A 21,509-nucleotide genomic window follows, 5' to 3' on the forward strand; every position below is an offset into this window, starting at 1 on the left:
CTTCAAAGATGCTGTCAGTTCTTTTGGAAATTCAGACTTCTCAGATGTCTTTGCAGTTTGGATATCCAAGCACAAGAAAGGCATTACGCATGCAGGACTGCTTTCATTTCAGTATCTTTTTTTCAGTAATTTTGATGAAGTTTATCAACAAATGTGGGCGAGTTGGTTTCAAACTCGTTGATTCACAGCATGAACTGCTGCTTAATTACTTGTTGTTTTGTTGTGTGTTTTTTTTTTTTTACACTGCTTTCTGATCTTTACTTTGTTCTTAATCTAGGTCTCTTCTTTGATAATATGGAGTCTTGAGAACACTTATTTCAAAATAATTGAAAACAAGGATTTTTTTCCAAAAAAAACCACTAATTTGGCCTTCTTCATAGAATCTTGATTTATCCCATTTTCCTTTCCAGTCCTAGTTTGTCTACAATACCTTGATGAATGGATCTGCAAAGCCCATAATCACTTTACTTAAATTTTTCATGTGTCTTGTGATAGATGATAGGTTGCACGTAATTTTATAAAAAGAGATATTTTATATTCTGTTGAAGCTGTTAAGAGAAATAAGTAGGTAGGAAAATTGGAAGGGAACAATAAAGGAAAAACAAATGAACAAATGAACAAAAAACCTCACAGATTAATTTATGGAAATCAAGTGGATTTTGGTTTTAGAAAAGTAGGACTAGGGAAGACGTAAGAAAGGTATTTGACGGAAAAATCATAAAGTATTCACAGGTGTTGCTTTATCTTACTTGGAATACAAGTTTCATGTCTTTGTATTGTATTCTTTTAGGTATGCAGAGAATATCTCTTTGATTACTGTCTTTTTATCTTTAAGCCCCTAAATCCCTATTGGGGTTTGCAATCCAGAAGCATTCACTTTTTAATTGTACTCTCCACTAATTTAATATAATGATCTGGTGCATTTTTAACAAGATCATTTTGTGATCCTTCCTAGAACTCTGCCCAAGACAGTAAGGTGCTTTAGGATGAGAGAATGAGATGAATTGCTTGCGAGAGTGCCGGAGCTGAGGCTAACTCATTGCCATCCAGGTCTGGTTTCTCCCAAGGTGCTTCTTCCTGCTTCAGCGTGGGAGTGCTGCTCCGTGGGTCAGAGAGCACTGCTGCAGTCACATCACCATTTTCATTTTCTGTGTAGATATCCACCATGATTCTTAGTTTTCCAGAAGCAGCAAGGATTAATGGTTTAAAAATTAAATTCATTCTGAGCTTAATTGCAGTTTTCTGCCTAATTACTTTTAATTCTCTCTTGGATTTTTTCACTTTTTAGAGGGCAGAGTAGAACTTAGTTTCTAAATTGCCAACTTTTTAGCCCGATTCCTGTTCTAAACTGACCTGCTGTCAAAAAATGTTAAATGAATTAATTTGCATAGTAAACAGATGCAAAGTGCCCCTTTTTTCCAGGGTACCATCTGTACTTGCAGCGTTTCTTGACAATTCTCCAAGTATACAGAAATTCACATTCACAAATAGCCACAAGGTTCAGAGACCTGGCCGTGGGTGTACAAACACAAACAAACTGCACCCACTTGACTTCTACTAAAAACATGCATCCTTCAGATCGAAATTGCACATAACAGCTTGTCCAACATCAGCTCCTGAGAAGAGAAGGGATGACCTGGTGGCTAAAGCTGTGACAAGGGACTTGAGAAGCATGGATTTAATTGCTGTTCTGCTACTGTTCTGACATAACTTCAGGCAAGATTAACTGTGTAAATCTTTCTATGGTCTAATTTTTAATAGCCCCTCTTCCCTCTGATTTGGATGAGATTTGGATTCCTAAGTTCCTGAGTGGATCTGGAATTCAGTCAGTCATCTTCACTTCTCCTGTCTTGATATTTGCACCTCTGTCTTACCTTCCCATGAAGATGGTAAATGCCAGTAGTTCAAGTATTGTGCAGTGGTTGGCCCAAGCAACAACTGGAAATCGATCCCTCCTGTAGGTATAAATTAAGAGTGCTGTCCTGTAAAATCAAAACCTGAGAGTTATGGGAAGTGTGAGGCAATGTTTGATGACATGAGATAAGGACTCAGTAGATTCAGAGCCAAAACAAATATATCTTACTAGGGTGGGAGATGATGTGTAAGTGTGTGCAGGCTCCTGTTACTTTTATTTTACTTCAGAGGAAATTGGGCCACAGAAGCTTGATAGTAAATCATTAATAAGCAGGATGTGCCAAATAGAGTTTTATATGAGCGTGTTTTAAACCTTTTTTTGAAGAGGACGGAGAGCATCTGTGTACGTGCACATACATCTTGTCCTGCAGATATAATTTACTGTTCTTCTGTCATATTTAAGCAGCAGTGCTTAATGGTAATGGGCTCATTCCTCAAGCTGTAACTTCTTTATATGTTTGCAAATAGATGTGTGCACACATACCTCCAATACACGCTGGAGCATATGTGTGCACCTGTAAGACGCAGAGGTAAATAGGGTTTGGCAAACCAAGTCTGTGGTCTTGTGTTGAGAGAAGAGTTCTCCCTTTGTAACCAGGAGAGGGCTGAATAGATCTTGGTGACAGCGGTGTTCCCGTTTCTTTCTTCCCATCTCTGCTCCTGCAGTCTCTCCTGGATTTTTTGGAAAATTGACAGGGATTGTGAACAGAAAGTGGGCTTGGACTTGGGCTGTTCGTGTTTCTGCGTTGCATAGTATTTACTAGTAGACCTAAGAGGAAGAGTGCTATAAGTAGAAACTTATTAGTTGTTATTACTTATTCAAAACTGTTACCTTAGTTGGGTGGGGAATGAGAATCCCTTTATATTGCATTCTATTCTCCTTAAAGTCGCCATGCCTCCAGTCAGGGAAATCTGTGGGATCTAGTAGTGCTGGGCCTTGGTGTTGCTGGTGCTGTTTGAAGGCCTCCAGCGTCCTGGCTGCAAGGCTTGGGGCTTGCTTCCCCTCCTGCCTCTGCATGCTGAATCTGAGGTAAGAAAGGCTATGCCAAAAGCAGACGGTTATGCCCTTCTATTTTCTTAATGATTGATGTGTAGCTTTCCTCTGAAGAAAAGTGCTTGGGAATGAGAGCTTTCGAGGTGAATTACCTTCAAGCTCTACCCACATTTAAATCCTGCTGCCGTGATGCAGGGTATGGTGACAGTCACATAATATTTGTCCTACCTGCACTCTCATCTACGTGAGGTAGCCTTGATCTGCAAGTGACTGAAGAAAGAAGGCACCTACGTGCGAATCCTCGGCCTGGAAGCATGGCCTGGGTATGAACAGGGCGCAGGAGGTGAAGCTCAGGTGATGCCACCACAGTGCTACCCACCGAGCTGCCCTGGCTGTCAGGGGAACTTTGCTGACTGCAGCAGGGCAGGACCGAGAAGGTACTAGATGGGAGTTTTCAAGAGCTGGCTTTTATTTTCTCTTTGGAACAGCAGCAAATTAGTAACTGAGCTTACCTAGTAGAGCATTTTTACAGAGCCCTGTCATGCTGCACAAAGGGTCTTGTTGGAGCAGCTGTGTTTCCTCCCCACCCTCAGAAAGATTGTTTGACAAAATCATTTGGCTGACTTTTCCTTTTAACTAGCGTGCCTGCCTATCATAGTTCAAGTAATCCTTCTCTATGTCTTCGTACAGCAGTCATTTAATCAACAAGGCCTGCAGAGGACTTGGTACAGAGCTCACCCCCACCCAGAGGAGATGAGGGCAGATGCTGCCTTGTCTCTGGCCACCCACCCACCATGCCTGGAGCTGCTGCACGGGTGTCTTCACACGTGGGTACAGCCTCTGGGAGGCCGCTGCTCCAGAAGCCGGAGCTGACGATCCTGTTTGTGTTTTGTTGTGTCATAGGCACTTTTGAACTGGACTTTAGAAAGATAAAAACGGAGCAAAAATTTGCCTGTGAGTCTTGATTTTGCAGCACAGAAGAGGGAGAAGCTTATCTGCCCAACCCAGACTGGAAAAAAACAACTCAAATTAAAAACCCACACCTCTCAATACAGAGGAGTGAGTGAAGGCAGTTTCTTAATTAGCTTACTGAAACTGTGCAGGATCACAGCATATGGCTGTCCTGGGGCTTATATGATGAGCAGAGCGTTTAATTCGTGCTAGTAAGGAGCCGTTAGGGTTCTTCCTGACAGTTCCTGATGTTTAGCTTGTAATATAAATAAATTATGCATAGATTTTAGCAGCAGAGACATAACCTAGTTACATGCAACCTTAATGCTTTACAATCAAATCTGAAGTATAAGTGTAAAGTTGTGCGCTTGCTTATTGCCTTCTGTCATTCCTCAGGAAAAAATGTAGGTCCCTTCCCCCTGGGCTATCAATGAAGGCAATCGACAAAACCGTCTGTTGCTGTGGTAGGGTGAGGAGTGAGATCGAAACAAAGCACGCTGCGTGTAATGGGCATAGTTTGCTTTGGAAGGCACGTGAGCTGTGATCCTTTATTAGATAACAACTACCTTATTTTTTGTATCTTTGAGATTCTTTTCACATTGCTGCGAGAATACGTGATAAAGCAGGCAGAGCCTCTCAGCCTTTCCTCCAAGCAAAGACTGAAATAATTTGAGAGCGAAGTAGCTGCTGGGTATTGTGGAATTCTTGTCTATTGCATTTCTGCATGGCTTTGTGTTATAGGAGAGCAAACTAAGGCCCTCCAAGTAGGTCATGCAGGAGGTAACCAGTCAGCGTTTTACTAAAAAGGCATTACATGGTATTTTGGATGTAGAAAGCCACAAATAACAATGGATGGAATTCACGTCTGTATCTTGTTAAACTTTGCTGCTGGCTGTTGAGCCCTGGCTTATTGCAGGGGGATCTTAGAAACAATCCTGATGTGATCCTGAGATGTGCCAGCATGCCCTACAGATGCGTTGCTCCACAGAAATGTCTTCCTGGAGCACAGGCTAAACTCATGAAGTCTGTTTTCAGGGGTGGCTTATGTTACGTCCTGTTATTGGCATTTGGACAATTAAACAAAACCAATCCCTTTATTTAAGTATCTGGAAGGGGCTTAGGTGCAAGGCAGTCAGAGCTGCTCCGCTTCTTTCTTGGGTCTGGCCAGTAAGTGGATACTGAAATGGAGCAGCAATCTCCAGTGAGATCTCCTGCCCAGATCTGATGCACCTTTTCTCAGCTGAACAGCTGCTCCCTACCAAGCATCACCCTCAGTAGAGCTTCCCTATCTTTTCTGCTTATTTCATTTGGACTTTGGCTTTGCTTGACTTTCATCTGCTTTGCTTGATTTCTGATCCAGCTGCCTGCTGCCAAACTCCATCACGTTGTATAGGTCTCTTTTACCAATGTGGCCTGGATCAGGCTATCTTCATGTCACAGGCAGCTTTTTGCTTTTTCTCTCTTATTTTTGGAACAATGAACTTAATACCAATAAAACTTTTTGGTATTTCATGTGAACTCAAGTATGGAATTCATTGAATTTCTGCATGAAATGATGGAATGATTTTAAACTGCTCTATATTCCTCCTTTGGGACATTTAGTACCTAGAAATGCACTAGGAAATAGAGTACGCCTGCTGCAGCTGTTACGTATCGATCTCCTTCAGCTGACATCCAAATAAAAATTTCTTAATAGTGAAGCAAACCATGAGTGCAGAAGAGTGCTTTTATAGCAAGGGATACTCTGACTACTGTCAGAGTAGGTGGGATATTAACGGCTAAAATATTTAAATTAAACTTGGGTAAACCTTACAGTATCTTATCAGATGAAGTAGAAAACTCAGCGCCTGGTCAGGGAAGCCGAAGTGGTAGTGGTAGTCAAGGTTTAGCAAGGTGTATGTGCCGTCTGCCTGCTCAGCCCCCTGGTGAAGTGCCTCTCACTAAACCTGCCAGAAAACCCCTGTGCTTTGGAGCTCTCTGGCTTGCAATGATCACAGGGAATTCACCTTCTTTACCTTCTTCTCCAGTGCTGAGATGGTCTATATAGGAGCCAATGTTCCTTCTTGGCTTGGCAATACAAAAATCACTATTGGAAGGTTGGTTACAGTTTTAAAAAGTAGTTAAACTTATCTGGACCCTGTGGTATGCACAAAGGCTACTGAAACGAGCTTTCCACTGAGCCAGCTTCAGCTGCTTCCAGCGTGCTTCTTCTAGAGAGAGATGAAAATCTTAATAGAAACATATCTAAAAAATTTCCATTTCAGCTGTTTATATTAAAAAAAAAAAAAAAGGCAGTCCCCATAGTCCCCAGCCTGTTGCCTTTGTCCCCAGCTGGGTCTCTAAACAAAGTGCTTTTTATGCCTGGAGAACCGAAGTGGGATGGTGAGTGTTGGGTAATGCTCTAACCTCTGGCTTTTGGCTTTATCTGCAGCACTGTAGGATAACAGCTGATGGCCCTTTCCAGCCAGGTGGCAGACATAGCAATAGTCTGGGAAATACTAGTTTAAGTGTTCAAAGAATAATGTCTCCCTGGTGCTTGTATTTTCAAGTTCCTCTGTGTTTAAAACAAAACAAAACAAAAACCACCTCAGAACGCACACAAAACCAAAAATGCAAGCTCTCAGCTTTAGCTTTAGCATTGTTAGAGAAAGCATAGTGGGGGCATTGCTACATGATTCGCATTGAAATCTTGCAAATTAAGTGCCATGCATTTAATTACTTCTAAATCTTCTCTCTTGAGGATAATTCTGGTGTGTGGCGCTGATCGTAGTAATGGCTCACCTATCCTAGAGGTGATGCATGCTGCCTGTTCTGTAAATGTAAATGTTACATTCAGACTTGCATGTCATTAAGAAGACTATTTGGTGCTAATGATAACCTTATCTGAAATACGAACAGATTTCTCACACACTCCCCACCATTTTCTGAAGTCTTTAATGCCAACAGACTGGATTCCTAGTCTGATGTGTTTCCATGCTGGTAGGTATTTGCTTTTATTTAACATTTACTTAGCCCTCTGTTTTGTTTTCCCAGGAAAAGCATATATTTAAACATCCTTGCAAATCTTCTTTCACTAGTCCTTGCCTACAGGCTGGACTGCAAGAATTCGAGGTAGAATCCAGGATACTCTGCCCAGCTAAAGGCTGGGGTTTTCAAATCTCTGGGTGAGATGTGTGCCTTGCTGCTTCACGTAAAATTGGTCATAGAGTTGGTTTCCATCCTACATATTGACTAACACGGACAGTAGTTTCATGTCTTGCTCTTGGAATTGCTTTTTTTGAGTGCATTGTATATATTTATGGCAAACACACTAAGCAGCTTTCTGTTACTCTTTGCAATACGATGTGAGAAAGATACTATTCTTGTTTTTAAAATATATTTTTTGTTTAATGGACCCTTGGAAAAGTATTCAGAAGTGGGTGTTAAAGCAGTGGGGACTTCTCTTGGGGATGAAGAGAAGCAGACTGTATGGAACAGCAGAGGTGAATTTTCCCCTGAAGACTATGAGGGTATTAGTTTTATAGGCTAAAAGAGGCCACCAAGCAATGTAGTCTGAGGTGGTTTTGTTTTTGTTTTTTGCCTAGGTGCCTGCTTTATCTAGGTGCCTCCTTTGTCATATGAGGAGTACATTTTGGTTTTAGCTGTTTATTTGCAGGCGCTGATGGTGTCCTTTTTAACGAGCAGCCTGCAGGACATGGCAGGCCTTCCTGCACTAGCTCTTGCCCAGGTGATCACTTCTGCTGAGCACTGCAGCCCCTCCTGAATACCCGAGGTGTGAATTTGACCGATGATGACCAGGTGATCATCAAGGAGGCAGGCTGTGGTATTAACACCCCAAGGCAGAAATGCAAACTGGCATTTTCCTGGGTTGCAGGACCCCTTTGCTGTTTTGCTGAGTTCAGCTGGGGCTTGTAGCCTCAGCTTAACCAGCTTTCCAGTGTTGCTCTGGGTGATGGACTCCAACCCCGGGAGCTCTTCTCCAGGGGCTGCCAGATGACAGCTCACTCAGAGCCCACCTTTCTGTGGTGCTTACGGATGTTTGGTGTATTTGTGCATGTATCTGAGATGCAAGTATTCCCTTGGGAGCAGGGAGCTCTTTGCTGCCTGGTGCAGTGTCAGAGCAGCAGAAAGAGCACGTTCTGCCAGGCAGGACCCGTCTCCCTAGACGTAGTCTCTCTGAGATTTTTGTTGCCCAGACTTCTGTGTGTAAAGGATGTGGGCTGAGCTCTCCGGTATGTCTGGGCTGTAATTACAGACAGGGAAATGGGTTTTGTTGTTCCACGTTAGGTAAATCCCATGGGCTGCAGGAATCTTGTCACCCAAGGAGGACTAGCAAAATCCCAGGAGCATCAGGTGTTTGTAGGGCCGATGTTTCTGCACGAGATGCTCACACGGATGTTTTCCAGTGTATTAGTTACGACATTAAAACTGCTAAGTTTGATGCCTGGGTAGCTTATACACAGTATTAATTAGCTATTAATTTGATCCTGCAGAATTTTCATGCTCATTTATGTCTGATATATGTGGGAATCTTTTCTTGAGGCATTAATTTTCATTAAGTTCTATAGCTGAAGATACTCCAGGAAAGTGAGGTTAGCAAGCCACACTTACTGACGCACTTTCTAATATCTTTTTCAATTATAATCTTATCAATGTCTACCTTCATATTCATCCTATAACAGATCAAGAAGTAAGACAGCAAGATAAAAAATTCTGTGATGCAGTCAATAACCAAAGCCATAAAACAAACGTTATTAAACGTGTGGGAGCACAAATGAAAAAAAAAAAGAATCTCTTGTGTATGGGCCTTGAGGGCAAGAAAGGTGTTAAGGAATATTTTTTGCAAGATTTGATTTATTTATTTCTTGAAGTTTGAGAGTGTTTCTCATGTATTTTAGTTGGCTATTTCTAAGGCTTAATGAGTGAGTAAGAAATGTGATACACAGCTCCACATGGACCATTTTTAGAGCATTTCTGCCACCCTCAAGCTCAGTAAGTAATGTTCCACTTCTAATAAATGTACTTGGAGGTGGAGCACCTGTCGTTTATTATTATAATGCCTGAAAGGTATCTCAGAGAATTCTAATTCAACTTTCAGTTTCATAAAAACTTTACATTAAAATTCACGTTTGGGCTTTTGATATTAAAGGATTAGTACAACAGGAAATGAAAAAACAGCATGTAGAATTCTTGTCCATATATCCTGTGGAATCATACGTTAATATCCACTTTATGTGCTCTGTATCAGCCATTGCTAGAGGTGAGACTGTGTTAGGTTTTAGAGAAAGGACTCGTTTGTCTGTGTATCTCATTTGTGATCTTAACTGCAAGTCAATGTGCTGTTACAGCAACCAGCTCGCAGTTAAGTGTCTTCAGATTTTGATAGGTCTCAGAAAGTTTTTTTTCTAGTTAAGCGATTAACATACAAACTTGTGTGGGTGATGGGGGGATGGACCATGGTTGGTTTGTTAATTACTTTGAGATTGGCAGTCCCTATAGTTAGGTAAAAAGAACAATTGGACACATTATCCTGATAGCAGAAGGTAATCACTGCGTTCTGACCTTTTGAGAGCTTACCTTACATGGATCTGAGAATTCAAAGACCCTGAAAGCTGTAGTGTTGACTGTGATATTGCCAACATTCGTGTATTTCAGCTTTGAGAAAACTTGGGCGTAGGCTTGCCAGTGAACGCTATTGAGAATTGTTTTGTCAGCTCATTCCCCCCCCCAGAACATGGCAGAGTGATCATAGTTAAATGAACTATAGCTTTTTGATTATCTGTTTTGTTTTGTTTTTTTCATGAAATCAAAAACATTTTTGTAGTTTCTGTGGCCAGTAGCATGCTGCTGCTGAGTACTCTTCAGCTTCAGAAAAAGTAACTTTATATATATATACATATACATATGTAACATATGTATATATGCACATACTCATATACACGTACATATATATATATATTACATATACATACGTAAGCTGTAATAACTGTGCCTGACTATGCATTTGACTGTTTTTATGCATTTATTTTTTATGCATTTGACTATGCATTTGACTTGTGATTTTGCCGTCATGTGTAATTTTCTTTAAAAAGGTGAAAGTATTTTTCAGATGAAAAGTTCTGGCTTTAAAAATAAATTTTTAGATTGGGTATTGTTTGCTATGAGAACTCCTGTCCACTTCAAGGTACATGGCTGAACTTGCTAGCAAGGCAGAAAAATGTGTGCATAGGCACCTCTGCAACTGCATTTCCCTTTTCGTTCAGATTAGGGTCATTGCGGATGCCTGCGTTTTACTGAGGTATAATAGTTTGTCAGGCTTCTTTGCCTCCAAATTGTTGATCTGAGATAATGAGTTCTTAATAATTGTATTATAAATCAACACACCTTCAACCTTGCGGTGAAGGTTAGAGGGCTAAGTTTTCTTTTAAATCTCTTCTATTAGGAACGTAAGTTCAGATGGAGCAGAAGCACGCCGAAGACTAAGAGAGTGTGACGGCTTGGTGGACGCCCTCCTTCATGCCCTCCAGTCTGCAGTTGGCAAGAAGGATACGGACAATAAGGTGAACTTGAGTATCAGAACTTGAATGGATGTTTCCAGTAATTTAAGCTGAAGTGCTGCACTGGGCTCTGACTTCTATTTGCTAGTATTAGAACATGATTATGCTTGCCTCAGAAAATATAGTAATTACCTTCCTTTCATCTCTGTCATGGTATCGGTGGTTCTACTGATGGGTTATCAGCACGATGCTGCTGTGTTGCCTTGTCTGGCTGTTGAGGTGAGCAAAGACAAGTGGCTGTGATGGGTGGGGAAGAGTAGTCTTTTATTCCTGCCACTGGCATTATTGCTATTGTTCTGCATTACTTAATTGACATTTGTCAGTGCAGTTTGCAAATCAGAATTGAGTCCCATTGTGTTGTACTCTGCACAGTGTCAGCAAAGGAGTCAATTCACATCTTAAAGACTATATTCAACACCATCTTAGAAGAATGTAATAGTAAGACGTTAAGATGTCTTTAGACCTGAAACAATTTGTGGCTTTTTCTTGGAGGTACAAATGTTGATTCATCTGTTTTCATCGTCATCTCATCCTGTAGTGTTTAAAACAGTATTTTTACACATAGGGAATATCTTAAGTTTAACCTGTTTAAAAAGTGAAGAACATACTATTGATTTATAACACCAATAAGGCTTTTTAGCATCTTTATTTTATTCTTTTTAGTCCCACCATGTGATGGATTGTAGAAGGGAATTCTAAAGCCCTGTCACTTAATCAGATAATTTTGGAAGTGGATTTTGTAACCACCTGGTGGCTTCCATTGCAACCTACAGAGCATTGCTCTTGTCAGAGCCTGATGTGCTATGAATGAGCTATTCCTACAGAACAATAAGCGTTGTCATTGAAATCCTCACATGCCCTTAATTTTGACCTATAGAAAGTTTAATAAATAGGGTATCTTGGGGATTGTAAAGGTTGGAAGAGTGTGACAGCACTGTATTAAAATAAGAACCTTAAATGATCATTTTCTGCTGTGTGTTTGATCTTTTGGTGAATTTGTCATCTTTATGCACGATTGGGTGCTATTTTTGATTAGAGAGTTTTCATTTTGAATGGGTACTATTTATAAAACACTTCACTTTTAGTAGAAAAGAAGTGGTTTTAGAACAAGAAAAAACCTTAAATAAGGGTATTTTTGACAAAATTTCCTTGATCTACATTCTTTTCCTGGTATGGGTGGCTTTTTTTTTCCCCTTTTCCACAAACTTCCACTATGTGATGTAAGAGTTTACAAATTGGAGGGTTCCATACATACTTGTAATGTAATTTTTTTTTTTTGTTACAGTCCGTGGAGAACTGTGTGTGCATCATGCGGAATCTTTCCTATCACGTCCACAAAGAAGTCCCCGGAGCTGATAAGTATCAAGAACTAGATGCCAGTCAGACTACTAGCACAGGCGGCTCTCAGAAAAAGAAGAAAGATGATGCTGGTTGTTTTGGTGGAAAAAAAGCTAAAGGTATGTCTTGCAGAGAACTCACAATTGGAAGTGGATCTGTGGGTAAATTTTCTGTGTAGTCCTGCTCTTGCAAGCTCTTTCATCATGCAAGAGTGAGGCAGTTTGTGGAGGTACCTATCTGTAGTGCTGTGGATTGTGGTCCACAATTGCGATCCTTCTGCTTGGCTTTAAATAGGCGTGGTGCATGCTGTTGTAAGACACCCTGCTGTTGGGCAGTGGTGGATGTGCTCTGCCTCTCCTCTGCTTGTCTGTGTCCTTGCATCTGTCAAATTTACTCTTAGTCCACTTGCCTGGCTGTACAGCATGTGCCATAGCCCCACAAGCCAGGCCAGCATGTGCTTGTCTCCATGCATGGTAGTCCTGTCTGTTCCATGCCTCCATGTCTCTCACATCTGAATGCAAACTAAAAGCTTACATCTCCCACCCACAGCCAAAACATACAACCTCCCAATTCTGTCACTCAGTAATTTAAATTGCAAACAGGATTTTGTAGCTTTTAATTGTCAGTCGCTTTTAGACCTGTTCTTTCCTTTGGGGCATGAGTGTTGCAAATGAGTTTCATTACAAGAGAAGATTAATAGTCTCAGTGACCCCCCTTCCATCTTCCTTCTAAAAAGAGACACTTAAATGTGTTTGAGTGTGCAAGAAACTTATATGCATTCTCTTTGTTGTTTTAGAGAAATGACTCTTATGAATTCGGAGATAGCAAAGTTAGTTTTCTGTCTAGGCTCCATTTTCTGCATTTGTATGTACTCACATCCTGGCTTACTATTTAGGCCCATGGTCTAAGGAAGGTTGTGATGCTGAAGAGCAGACAAGGAATTGTTTGAACTTGAGGGACTGTGTGCTGTACATTAATCTTCCTCTGATGTGACCTGTACATGTTAGTGAAATGTTTTGTTTCCATATGTGCTATAAAGTCATCACAGTGTGAACTTGCTATTGCAGACTAGTCTGTCACCAGAGAGGTTTAACATGTGTCTAAAATATAAAAAAAAAAAAAAAAAAAAATATTGAGGGGAATGTTTTAATGACTGGGGGTGGGGGGAGAGGGCGGAACTGGAAAAAGAATTTTAGCTGCCTGGCCAACCTGTTCTCACAGTGAATGACTAAAGCTATGCTGTGATACCCTTTGGAAACCCTGAACATGTGCTGACTGGTTAGTTTTCTGCCACTTGTCCATGTTGTTTTGCTGCTTGAAAGCAATGCAGTCAGTTATTTTTTTTTTGTTTTGTTTTACGTAAAAGCTGTGTGTGTGCATTGTGGAAGAGGGGAGTGTGATGACAGAGAACTGTCCTCATCCTCTTGATGACTGAAAAGACAGCGCTCTCCGGTGGCTGCCCGTTGCCAAGTGGCTGCCAGTTTCCTGTATTTCTGCATCTGTGCACCCTGATAGCTTCAGTTTAGCAGCCACAAAATGGGATTGTGTCTTTTTCGATTAATTGATCTCAAAATCATGTGACGCTGGATGAAGCTGCGGATTTCAGCAAGTAGTGCAGGCACTCAGTGACAGCTTGGGTTTGGCCCTGTGTGTAAATATACTTTTAAAGTCATAAATAGAAGATTCCTTGTCCCATTACTAAATTTATGTGAATACCTAGGCTGAAACTGTATTAATTTAGTCAGTCTAGGACTTTAAAATAGGTCACTTCATTTCCCTCCCTCTCTTGTTCACTTAATCTTGTAGTGTTTCCATATTTATTTTATTTCATGGTCATTGATCATAGCATTTCAAACACATCCACAAAGGGCTAGTCACCCTTCTGTCCCCTCAATTCCTGGAGTACCTTTTTTATAACGAAAAGTGAAGGGGGAAAAAAAAAATCTGCAGGGAAAGACTTTCCAGCAGGAACAAAAGAGATTAAGTGGAATATCCATTTTTTGTGGGTCTGTTTTGGGGTTGTTTTAGGTGTTGGAAGTTCCTTGTTCTTGTAAATCTCAGGCTTTGAACCTGTCCTGTAAAATTCTGCCTCTTTGTGACTGTTCCTTTGTATTTTCTTTCTCCCTGTAAATTTTTGTTTTTCTTTTGCTGCTTTTCTGGTAATTAGAGGAATGGTTCAATCAAGGTGAGTCTTTGCAATACTTTTTTTTATCATCACCATAATCTGCATTGTTCTGCTTTTACATGCAAGGCAAAGAGCTGACATCAAAGTCTTGCTCATTCGCCTTCTCTGCTCCCCCAGTGCATCCTCCTGTTCATTTCAGCAGGCATGGAAATCCGCTGTCTAATTGAGGGAGCATTTTATGTTTGGTCTTCTCACATTGCTAATAGAAAAGACATTTTTATTCAGTCCTGGTGCAAGTGCAGTAACAGAATTGATTTGTGACTGGCTTGATAAACCCATGAGGGAGGGCACAGGTAAGTGTGTGAGCTGCCTTCCCAACCCTGTCATGCCAAAGTACAGCTTTGCTAACTCACCTGCGTAGCGATAACTGTAAAGACTCAGCAGCTTGGATGAGTGTTCTCAGAGAGCCTTGGCATTTTGTCTGACTGGGCCCAGGTGCCTTGGCTGCTGCGTCTTTATTACAGACATTCACACTAGCTAGGTGAAGACACCTCCAGTAAATTGTTGGGGGCTCTGCCCTTCAGTTTAACATCCTAACACAACAGGTGAAATTGCAATTGAAATGTCCAAGCTTCCTTCCCTCCCTCCTCCTTCAGCTGGGAAGTTGAGTTAGGCTGTGGAGTGCCCTGGAGTTATTGATGGTGCACTGTGTTATCGATACTGATCTGGGGGTAAAGACGGGCTCGTTTTCAGTCTGTGACACTTGCTTAAGATCAATGAGATCTGGAGGGCTGAGCCAGAAGAGAAATGTTGAAAAAATTGCTCCCCGCAACAAAAGCTGCTCGTTAGCATTCCGTGAGATGCTGATTTCTGACTGTGACTGGTGAGGCCTGTGGAGGGTGGGCATGCTGGCAAGGCAGAGCTCAGCCCTTGCTTTCTGTTACTCCACCGCCGTCCAGCTCAGTGGGTGTATTAACGAGCACAGTATTGACTGCTGGGGATGGTGCTGGTGTCATGAACAAATCTCTTTGCTTTTAATTTATTTTCTTTAACCAGGAAGGAAGTGTTTGGGAATTAATCCTTCAGCAAGAGTGGTCTAGCTGAATAGCTGTATTGATTATCCAGGAAAACAGAACGACATTTAAGGAAGATCATAAACAACATTAGTGGTTAATAACACTGGGTCACACCTCAGGGTCCTTGCTGGCAGAATGAAAATGCAAAAGGTCATGTTTTGGTTGTTTCTCACATAGAAGAAGTGGGGGGAGAGGCAAAGAATTTTAATCCCACTGTTTCAGAGACTGTAAATTGCATCTTGTACAAGCAAGTCTCGTGTCAGGCTGTTTTCCCAAACCCAGTTGCAGTGCCAATTCCTACAGCCAGGTTTCATAAAACAGACCTGTCAGCAGGCACATTCAGGGCTGTCTGTCTCTTGGCCAAGTTCGAAGCTCTGCTTGTAATCCAACAACATCGTCTTTTGTCTAGTGTTGCTAGGTCAGGAAAACTTGGGGAGGAGGGAGACGCATAGAGCAACAGAAATTGAGATGTCCAAAACCAGTGCTTTCAAATTTTTAACTGCTAGTGTGGTCATTTAAGCATCCCTGGGCACCAGCGATCCTGGCTGGCTTGAGGGATAGCAAGATGTTCAGAGCTCCGGTGGCTGGCAGGGAAGCTGTTTTTCTCGTGATATCAGGCAGGCTCAGTGATGGCTGAGGGCTGTGTAATTGATTGGCTCTTGAAATTGCTAAATTCTGTCACCTTTTTAGAAAATCCAAATCAATATTTTGGGTCTCACGGAAATTAAATGGAAGAAGTAGCAGCTGGGCCACCTTTGTCTTCCAGATGGATTTCTGTGGAATCATCTTACAGCTTATTCCTCATGCTCTGAACCCTCTCCCTGTAGGAAGGCTCTGGAAAATGGAGGTGCTTCAGGTATTTCTGAACCTGGCCTCTGCTCAATTTGATTAACCAAGCAGTTTGTAGAGTTGAGATCCCCGTGGTCAGAACGCTGTCTTCTGAATTTCTTCCATTTGTGAACAGCTGGCAGCTTCTGTTTTAAACAGATGTGGTTTTGCCCGAGGGCTGGATTAGTTCCTCTGGGGGCTGCGAGACGAACCAGGAAAGGTTTCACAGAAGAAGGCCGGTACGTTCAGCCTGGCCCTGAAATTGTGAGGCTGGAAATGAAATTCGCAAAACACAGGTGGACCGTGCTGTCTTAATGAAAGATGGCTTAATAAGCAGGCAGCTGCTTCCGTGCTGCCAGCTCAAGAGCTGTAGCAGCCTGCTGTATTCTCCTGGACAGTCCCTTACAAAGTGCTGCACGAGTACGTGCTGCTCACTGACCAGTGCACCCCAGAGAAGGGAGTCTGGCTCTTCCTGCGCCATCTCAGTTCTGCAGGGCTGGTAGAAATAACAAACTCCGATCTTAAAATTGTAGGGAGAACTTCTGAAATGAATAGCTGAGTAAAGCCTGGCCCTCAGTGCAGTTATTCTGAGGTTTTTAACTAGCTAATGCCAGAGACATGAAATCTGGGGGCATGTGAAAAAAGCTTGTCATACTTGTAGATAAGATGCAGTCACATTTCTTGGTTTTAAGTCTGTAATCTTTCCTAAACACCGACTTCATTCCTCCAGTGCTCCTTTTTTAATCCCTCTGGCCTGCTTTTTCCTCTCCCTGGTCTGAGGGTCAACGAGGGTTTGCAGGCAGCAGCAGGGCTCAGCTGTCGTTTCGAAATGCTGTGACCTTCGCTGTGCGTTTTGTTCTTCCTGGTATTCAGTTCCCCGAGCAACATGGTTCTGCTTCTGTCACGGTGCAAAATCTAGATGGAGGGCTGCAGTGTAGAAAGATGACTTTTCCATGCTTTAACCAAATTACTTCAGATGAACAGAACTTCCAGATCCATGCTTTGTTTTGTTCAGTACTTAAGGGTGGTGTTGGTGTGTTTTGTTTTTCCAAATAAAGGGAGAGAATGTATTGTTAGCCTCAAGTTTTTCTTTCTTTCCTCTTACTGTCATTTCTAAGTGTTCATATTGGTTTTTAAAAGCTGTTTCTCCACCATACTGCATGTTTGGTCTCTTGTCAGGAAGAAAGGTAGAGCAGCCCAGTGACTTCCCCATGCAGAAGCTGCACCAGCAGCCTCCTATAGTGGGGCAGGGATTGGCCTTTCCTCTTCTGTGACCTATTCATAGTCAAGACAAGTCTCTTGTAACTCTCTGTGTTAGGTTTTCCAAGGACTGTTTTCCTGTTTGCTTTTAACCATCCCTACTGATGGAGCTTTTAGCCCTTCCTGTAGACCTCCAGTGACAGTCTGGTAGGGTCCCTGGCCAGAAGCCGCCCCTGAAGCTTAAATCAAGTTGTTCTGAATTCATCTCATCACTCATCGTTGCACCTTCTTCCCCTGCTCTTGTGCAAAAGGGACTAAATAACTGACTGGATTTTCCCCTTAAAATAAATTGGAAAAGCTAAATTGTACGATGCTGTCCTCAGAAGCCATGAGGATTCCTGCACTTCCTTGAAAATCTGCTGCCAGGGCTTCCAGCCACAAGGAACTTGGTTCTCCCACAGCATTCAAGTGTGCTTAGCCAAGGCGGTGTGCCCCTTTGGTCGGGGAAGAGAAAATTAACACTTCTCTCCCCAGCTGTGTACGTAACCTTGCATTTCTAGCCTAAAAAATAAATTAAATTAAATAAAAGCTGATGAAAAGGTTTAAAACTGTCTCTTAGCAAAAAATATGAAATTGTTTCCATCAGTTTCTACTAAGTAGCCAAAATTGCACTTCATTGATTGAAGGGCAACTGAAGGTTAAGTTGTTGGTTGCTGTCTGTACCGTTAAATCTAGGCCTCCCTACCTGGCAGTCACAGTGAGGATAGAGGCTGCTAAGCGAGCCTGTTGTATTTTCCTCTGCTGCTCTGTTTCTTCTTCAGCTAAGCCTCAGGTCAAAACTTCTCTGTGGGAATAATGAGGAAATCCTGGGTCTCTGAGGGAGGACTGCAGCTTTGCAAAGAAGAGAAATGGCACAGCTTTTGAAGATTTTAAGCACTCTCAAGGCCCACTGAATTGCCAGTGCTCTCATGTTAGCAAATCAACCTGAAAGTTGCACAGTTGTTTTTGTTTTTTTAGCCTGCAATTGCTCAGGCTAAAAGCACAGCTATGCAGCTGGATTGCAGGTCACACATGTACAGATTCTTGTAGTAGTCTGATTTATATTCTGAGTCAATATCTTCTCTCATAGATGCGCATGACAGTAACTTACCTGTCAGTATGCTGATAGTCTTTACCATCTGTTGTCTTATTTTTTTGCACAGGAAAGAAGAATGGAGATTTGGACAGGAATTTTGATACACTTGATTTGCCTAAGCGGTCTGAAACAGCAAAAGGTAATGCTAATGTTTGTGCTTTTGGAAATAACAAGTAGCATGGGAGCTGGAGGCTCTTAAAGGGACTTTAGACATGAGCATATCAGGTTGATCTTCCTTTTATTTTCAGTTAATTGAAATAATAGGTGTGTCAGAGCTTATTTAGTATTTAATACGGGATATAAGCAGCTTTTATATTAAATTGCTAAATGGGGAGAATCTCAAAGAGGCCTGTCTGATTTGGTATTAGGTGGTGTACCTCCATAGAAGGGTAAATGCATGCAGTTGTCTTTTACAACTCCATTTGCAAATTGCCTGCACTGAACCTGAATGTAAGGAATTAAGCAATGCATTAGCTGAGTGTACTTATCACTCATCTTTTCCCTTTCCTGGCATCTCTATAGTTCTTCGGTTTTTCTGCATTGTGCTTTTGCATTTCAGCTTCTGGCAGAGGTGAAATCTTGTACAGATGATCTGCATCCCACCCTGTACGTGTGGTGCTCTCTTTCCTTGATTGGGGGTTAGGAGATGATTTGGGTCTCATCAGACTTCTTACAGCATTGGACAGTGTTTTGAAACTTGTACAGGTTTTTGAAGTGTGTGCAATATCACTGCAGATCCAACCGTTGTCGTGGCAACTGCTGTGGTGCCACCCTGTCAGCCTGGTCTTGCAGGAGAAGCTCTTCTAGAGCACCCTCACCTGAATGATCTGTAAGTGCCAAGGACTACCGAAGTATTCTTCCAAAGGACAATTGAATTCTTCCTGTATCACATATACAGTTCCAGAGAGTATAAAGAGATCTCTAGATTTTCTTTGGATACCTGAATTCTGCCACCACAGTGACCTTGATCAAATCAACTGATTTGTGCTTCAATTTCATTTCTGTAAACTGAGGGCAGCAGCAAAGGCCACATCTAAAGTTCTTAGAGATGTAATGGTGGTCAGTAATGGCACAATAATTGTACATGTGAAGTGCTGCACTCAGTTAAATTCATGGGCAGTGGAGCTCTGTTTTGATTATACAAAAACTAATCCTAGTATATAGATGGATCTAATTTATTTACAGACACCATCTACAATGGGTGCAGTTTCTAGGCTGATGTCTAAATACAGATTTCCATCTGGTGCATTATTGCATGAGATACTAAGGCACCTCCTATAAGGTACAATACCATCGTGTTATGGGAGCTGCAGGAAAAGGCTCTTAACCAACTATCACTTCCATGTCTTCAATTCAGGGCTGGGCACTGATCACATTGCAAAGCAAGGACACTTCTTAAGGGTGTTAATAAAAAAGAATGGGGGGGGGGGAGGGCAAAATATAGCAAGGGCTTCAACTCATTAATTGTTTTATAAATGTGATTGGAATGTAGGTGCCAGTAAAGGAAAAATGGAAATTGAGGATTTCTGAAAAGGAATGTATCTTGAATAACTTTATTTAAAATAAATTTGAAGTCTTTGATGTGGCTTTGCTAATGGTAGAATTTGTGTGGCATATCTGATAGGAGCTATGTCGTGCTATCAGAACTTACGCAGCTCGTTATCATTTTCAATTGCCAGAAATGGCACGCTCTTGAAGAGGCTTTGTTTGACAATTCTTGAGATACCCTAATTTAATCTAAATGGAATAGATTGTAATCTAACTACATATCTCATACTAGATTGGGTTAGGCGATTAATCCCCCAGTTTTGAAAGAAGCCCATTTGCATGGGAAAAGGCATGAGGAACTATTCATTTGTGTGCGTAAAGGGAGGACAAAAATTGTGACACATTTTTGTTGTCTTTTACCAGTAGTTTCCTGCTAAGCGTCTAGTTTACATCCTGGATATTAAAGGTCCTAACAAGATTGCTAGGACTTTGAATTGTTCAGTAAGATAAGAAAAATAAAATTGCAGTCTGAAACCCCTTAAAAGCTCAGGTCAGATGTATGCCATAGAGTATAATTGGTTCTGATGAGATCAGCTCTCAGCTGAAGCAGAACCTCGTTACTAAGATTGAAAAATCATGCAAGTTTTAATGATCAAAAGCACTCAGTTTGAGTGACACAATGAAGTGCTATTTCAAAAATCAACAATTATAGATTAATCTCTTTCATGTATTATTAAAGCCATATTAAAGTGAGTTTTCAGCTGGAATCTTTGTGGGCATATGAAACTGGGGTAATAAGATTTGTTCATGCAGTGCAGCAAATGAACATTGTGGTGGTTACCTAAACATTGGGACGCAGTGTTGTAAAGTTTCCTGTAATCTTGCGTCAACATCCATGATGTTTATCTGGTGGATCTAAACAGGCTTTAGGAAGCTGATGACATGGTTTCCTTATAGAATAATTTTAGATGTGATCACTGAGCTTAATTGAGGCTGTGCTTATGATCACTTGAAAAACTGCAATCTAGAAAATGTGAACTAGTTCAAACCCATTTTCTATCATCTCTGGAAATTTTGTTTGGTCTCAGAATGACTTTAATTACAGGAATCTCTGCTTATCACACAGGTGAACATCATAAAAGCAGAACCCTTTGGGAGTTCTAGTTGTGGGGGAATGGGACAGGTAAATGTCTGTCTGTATGGCAGAGATTTTTTCAGTCTCTTTCAAGACAGCTTATGAACATGTTCATGTTCTGAGTAGAACAAAGGGAATTCGGGTTATTACCTGGTTTAAATACTAGTAATTTCTTCCTGGAATTTGTTCGCTCTGGAGAGGAAAGAATGAATGAAGGCAATCTTTTTTTTTTTTTTAAACTAAGGGATGATCTAAAGTCCTCTTTCTTTTGATTGCTCTTTTTTCTTTTTTTTTTTTTTTTTGTTTTTAATGGAAATCAGATTTTGCACAGCACAGCATTTGAGCAGCCCTGAAACCATTTCTAAACCTTTATTAACTTTATGTGCTAGGCGTTCTGGCAGGGGGATGCTTCTAGTGCAGGGTTATCATTTGTAGTAAACTGGATAATGTCAGATGAGAGATCTTCTAATGCTTTCAGAAGCTGTCTCATCTGATATAAAAAAATAAATATATTTGCTCCGGCAGCGTCCAGAGTACTGCTGTCCTCATGAGGAAGAATTGTGGAAGAGATGCTTCTTGTTTCCTCTTTGTTGAAAGGAGCATTTTTTTTTCCTGACAGACAGGGAGAGAGGATAAATTTGGGGGAAACGATAAGAGCTTGCATAGAGCCATATGAGAAGGAGACAGCACTGACAAGAAATTACAAATGCTGTCCCTAGGACCTTGCTAAATTTAGTACTTTCAAAAAATTCCTACTTCTGGGAGAAA

General features: G+C 41.3%; 1 protein-coding gene across 10 annotated transcripts in view; it reads left to right on the forward strand.

The window, feature by feature from the left end:
• ARVCF (ARVCF delta catenin family member) overlaps nucleotides 1-21,509 on the forward strand; it is a 272,630-nt gene that overhangs the window by 210,053 nt on the left and 41,068 nt on the right. For 8 of the 10 annotated variants that reach the window (XM_084538977.1, XM_084538980.1, XM_084538979.1 and 5 more), the window contains 4 exons: nucleotides 10,302-10,419; nucleotides 11,702-11,873; nucleotides 13,922-13,939; nucleotides 18,186-18,257. In XM_084538977.1, coding sequence (XP_084395103.1) covers nucleotides 10,302-10,419; nucleotides 11,702-11,873; nucleotides 13,922-13,939; nucleotides 18,186-18,257 — 380 coding nt within the window. The remainder of the gene's footprint in view (nucleotides 1-10,301; nucleotides 10,420-11,701; nucleotides 11,874-13,921; nucleotides 13,940-18,185; nucleotides 18,258-21,509) is intronic. The other 2 variants (XM_084538981.1, XM_084538984.1) reach the window with 1 other exon arrangement.

Source organism: Aythya ferina (assembly GCF_964211825.1).
Source record: "Aythya ferina genome assembly, chromosome: 17".
Classification (NCBI taxonomy): domain Eukaryota; kingdom Metazoa; phylum Chordata; class Aves; order Anseriformes; family Anatidae; genus Aythya; species Aythya ferina.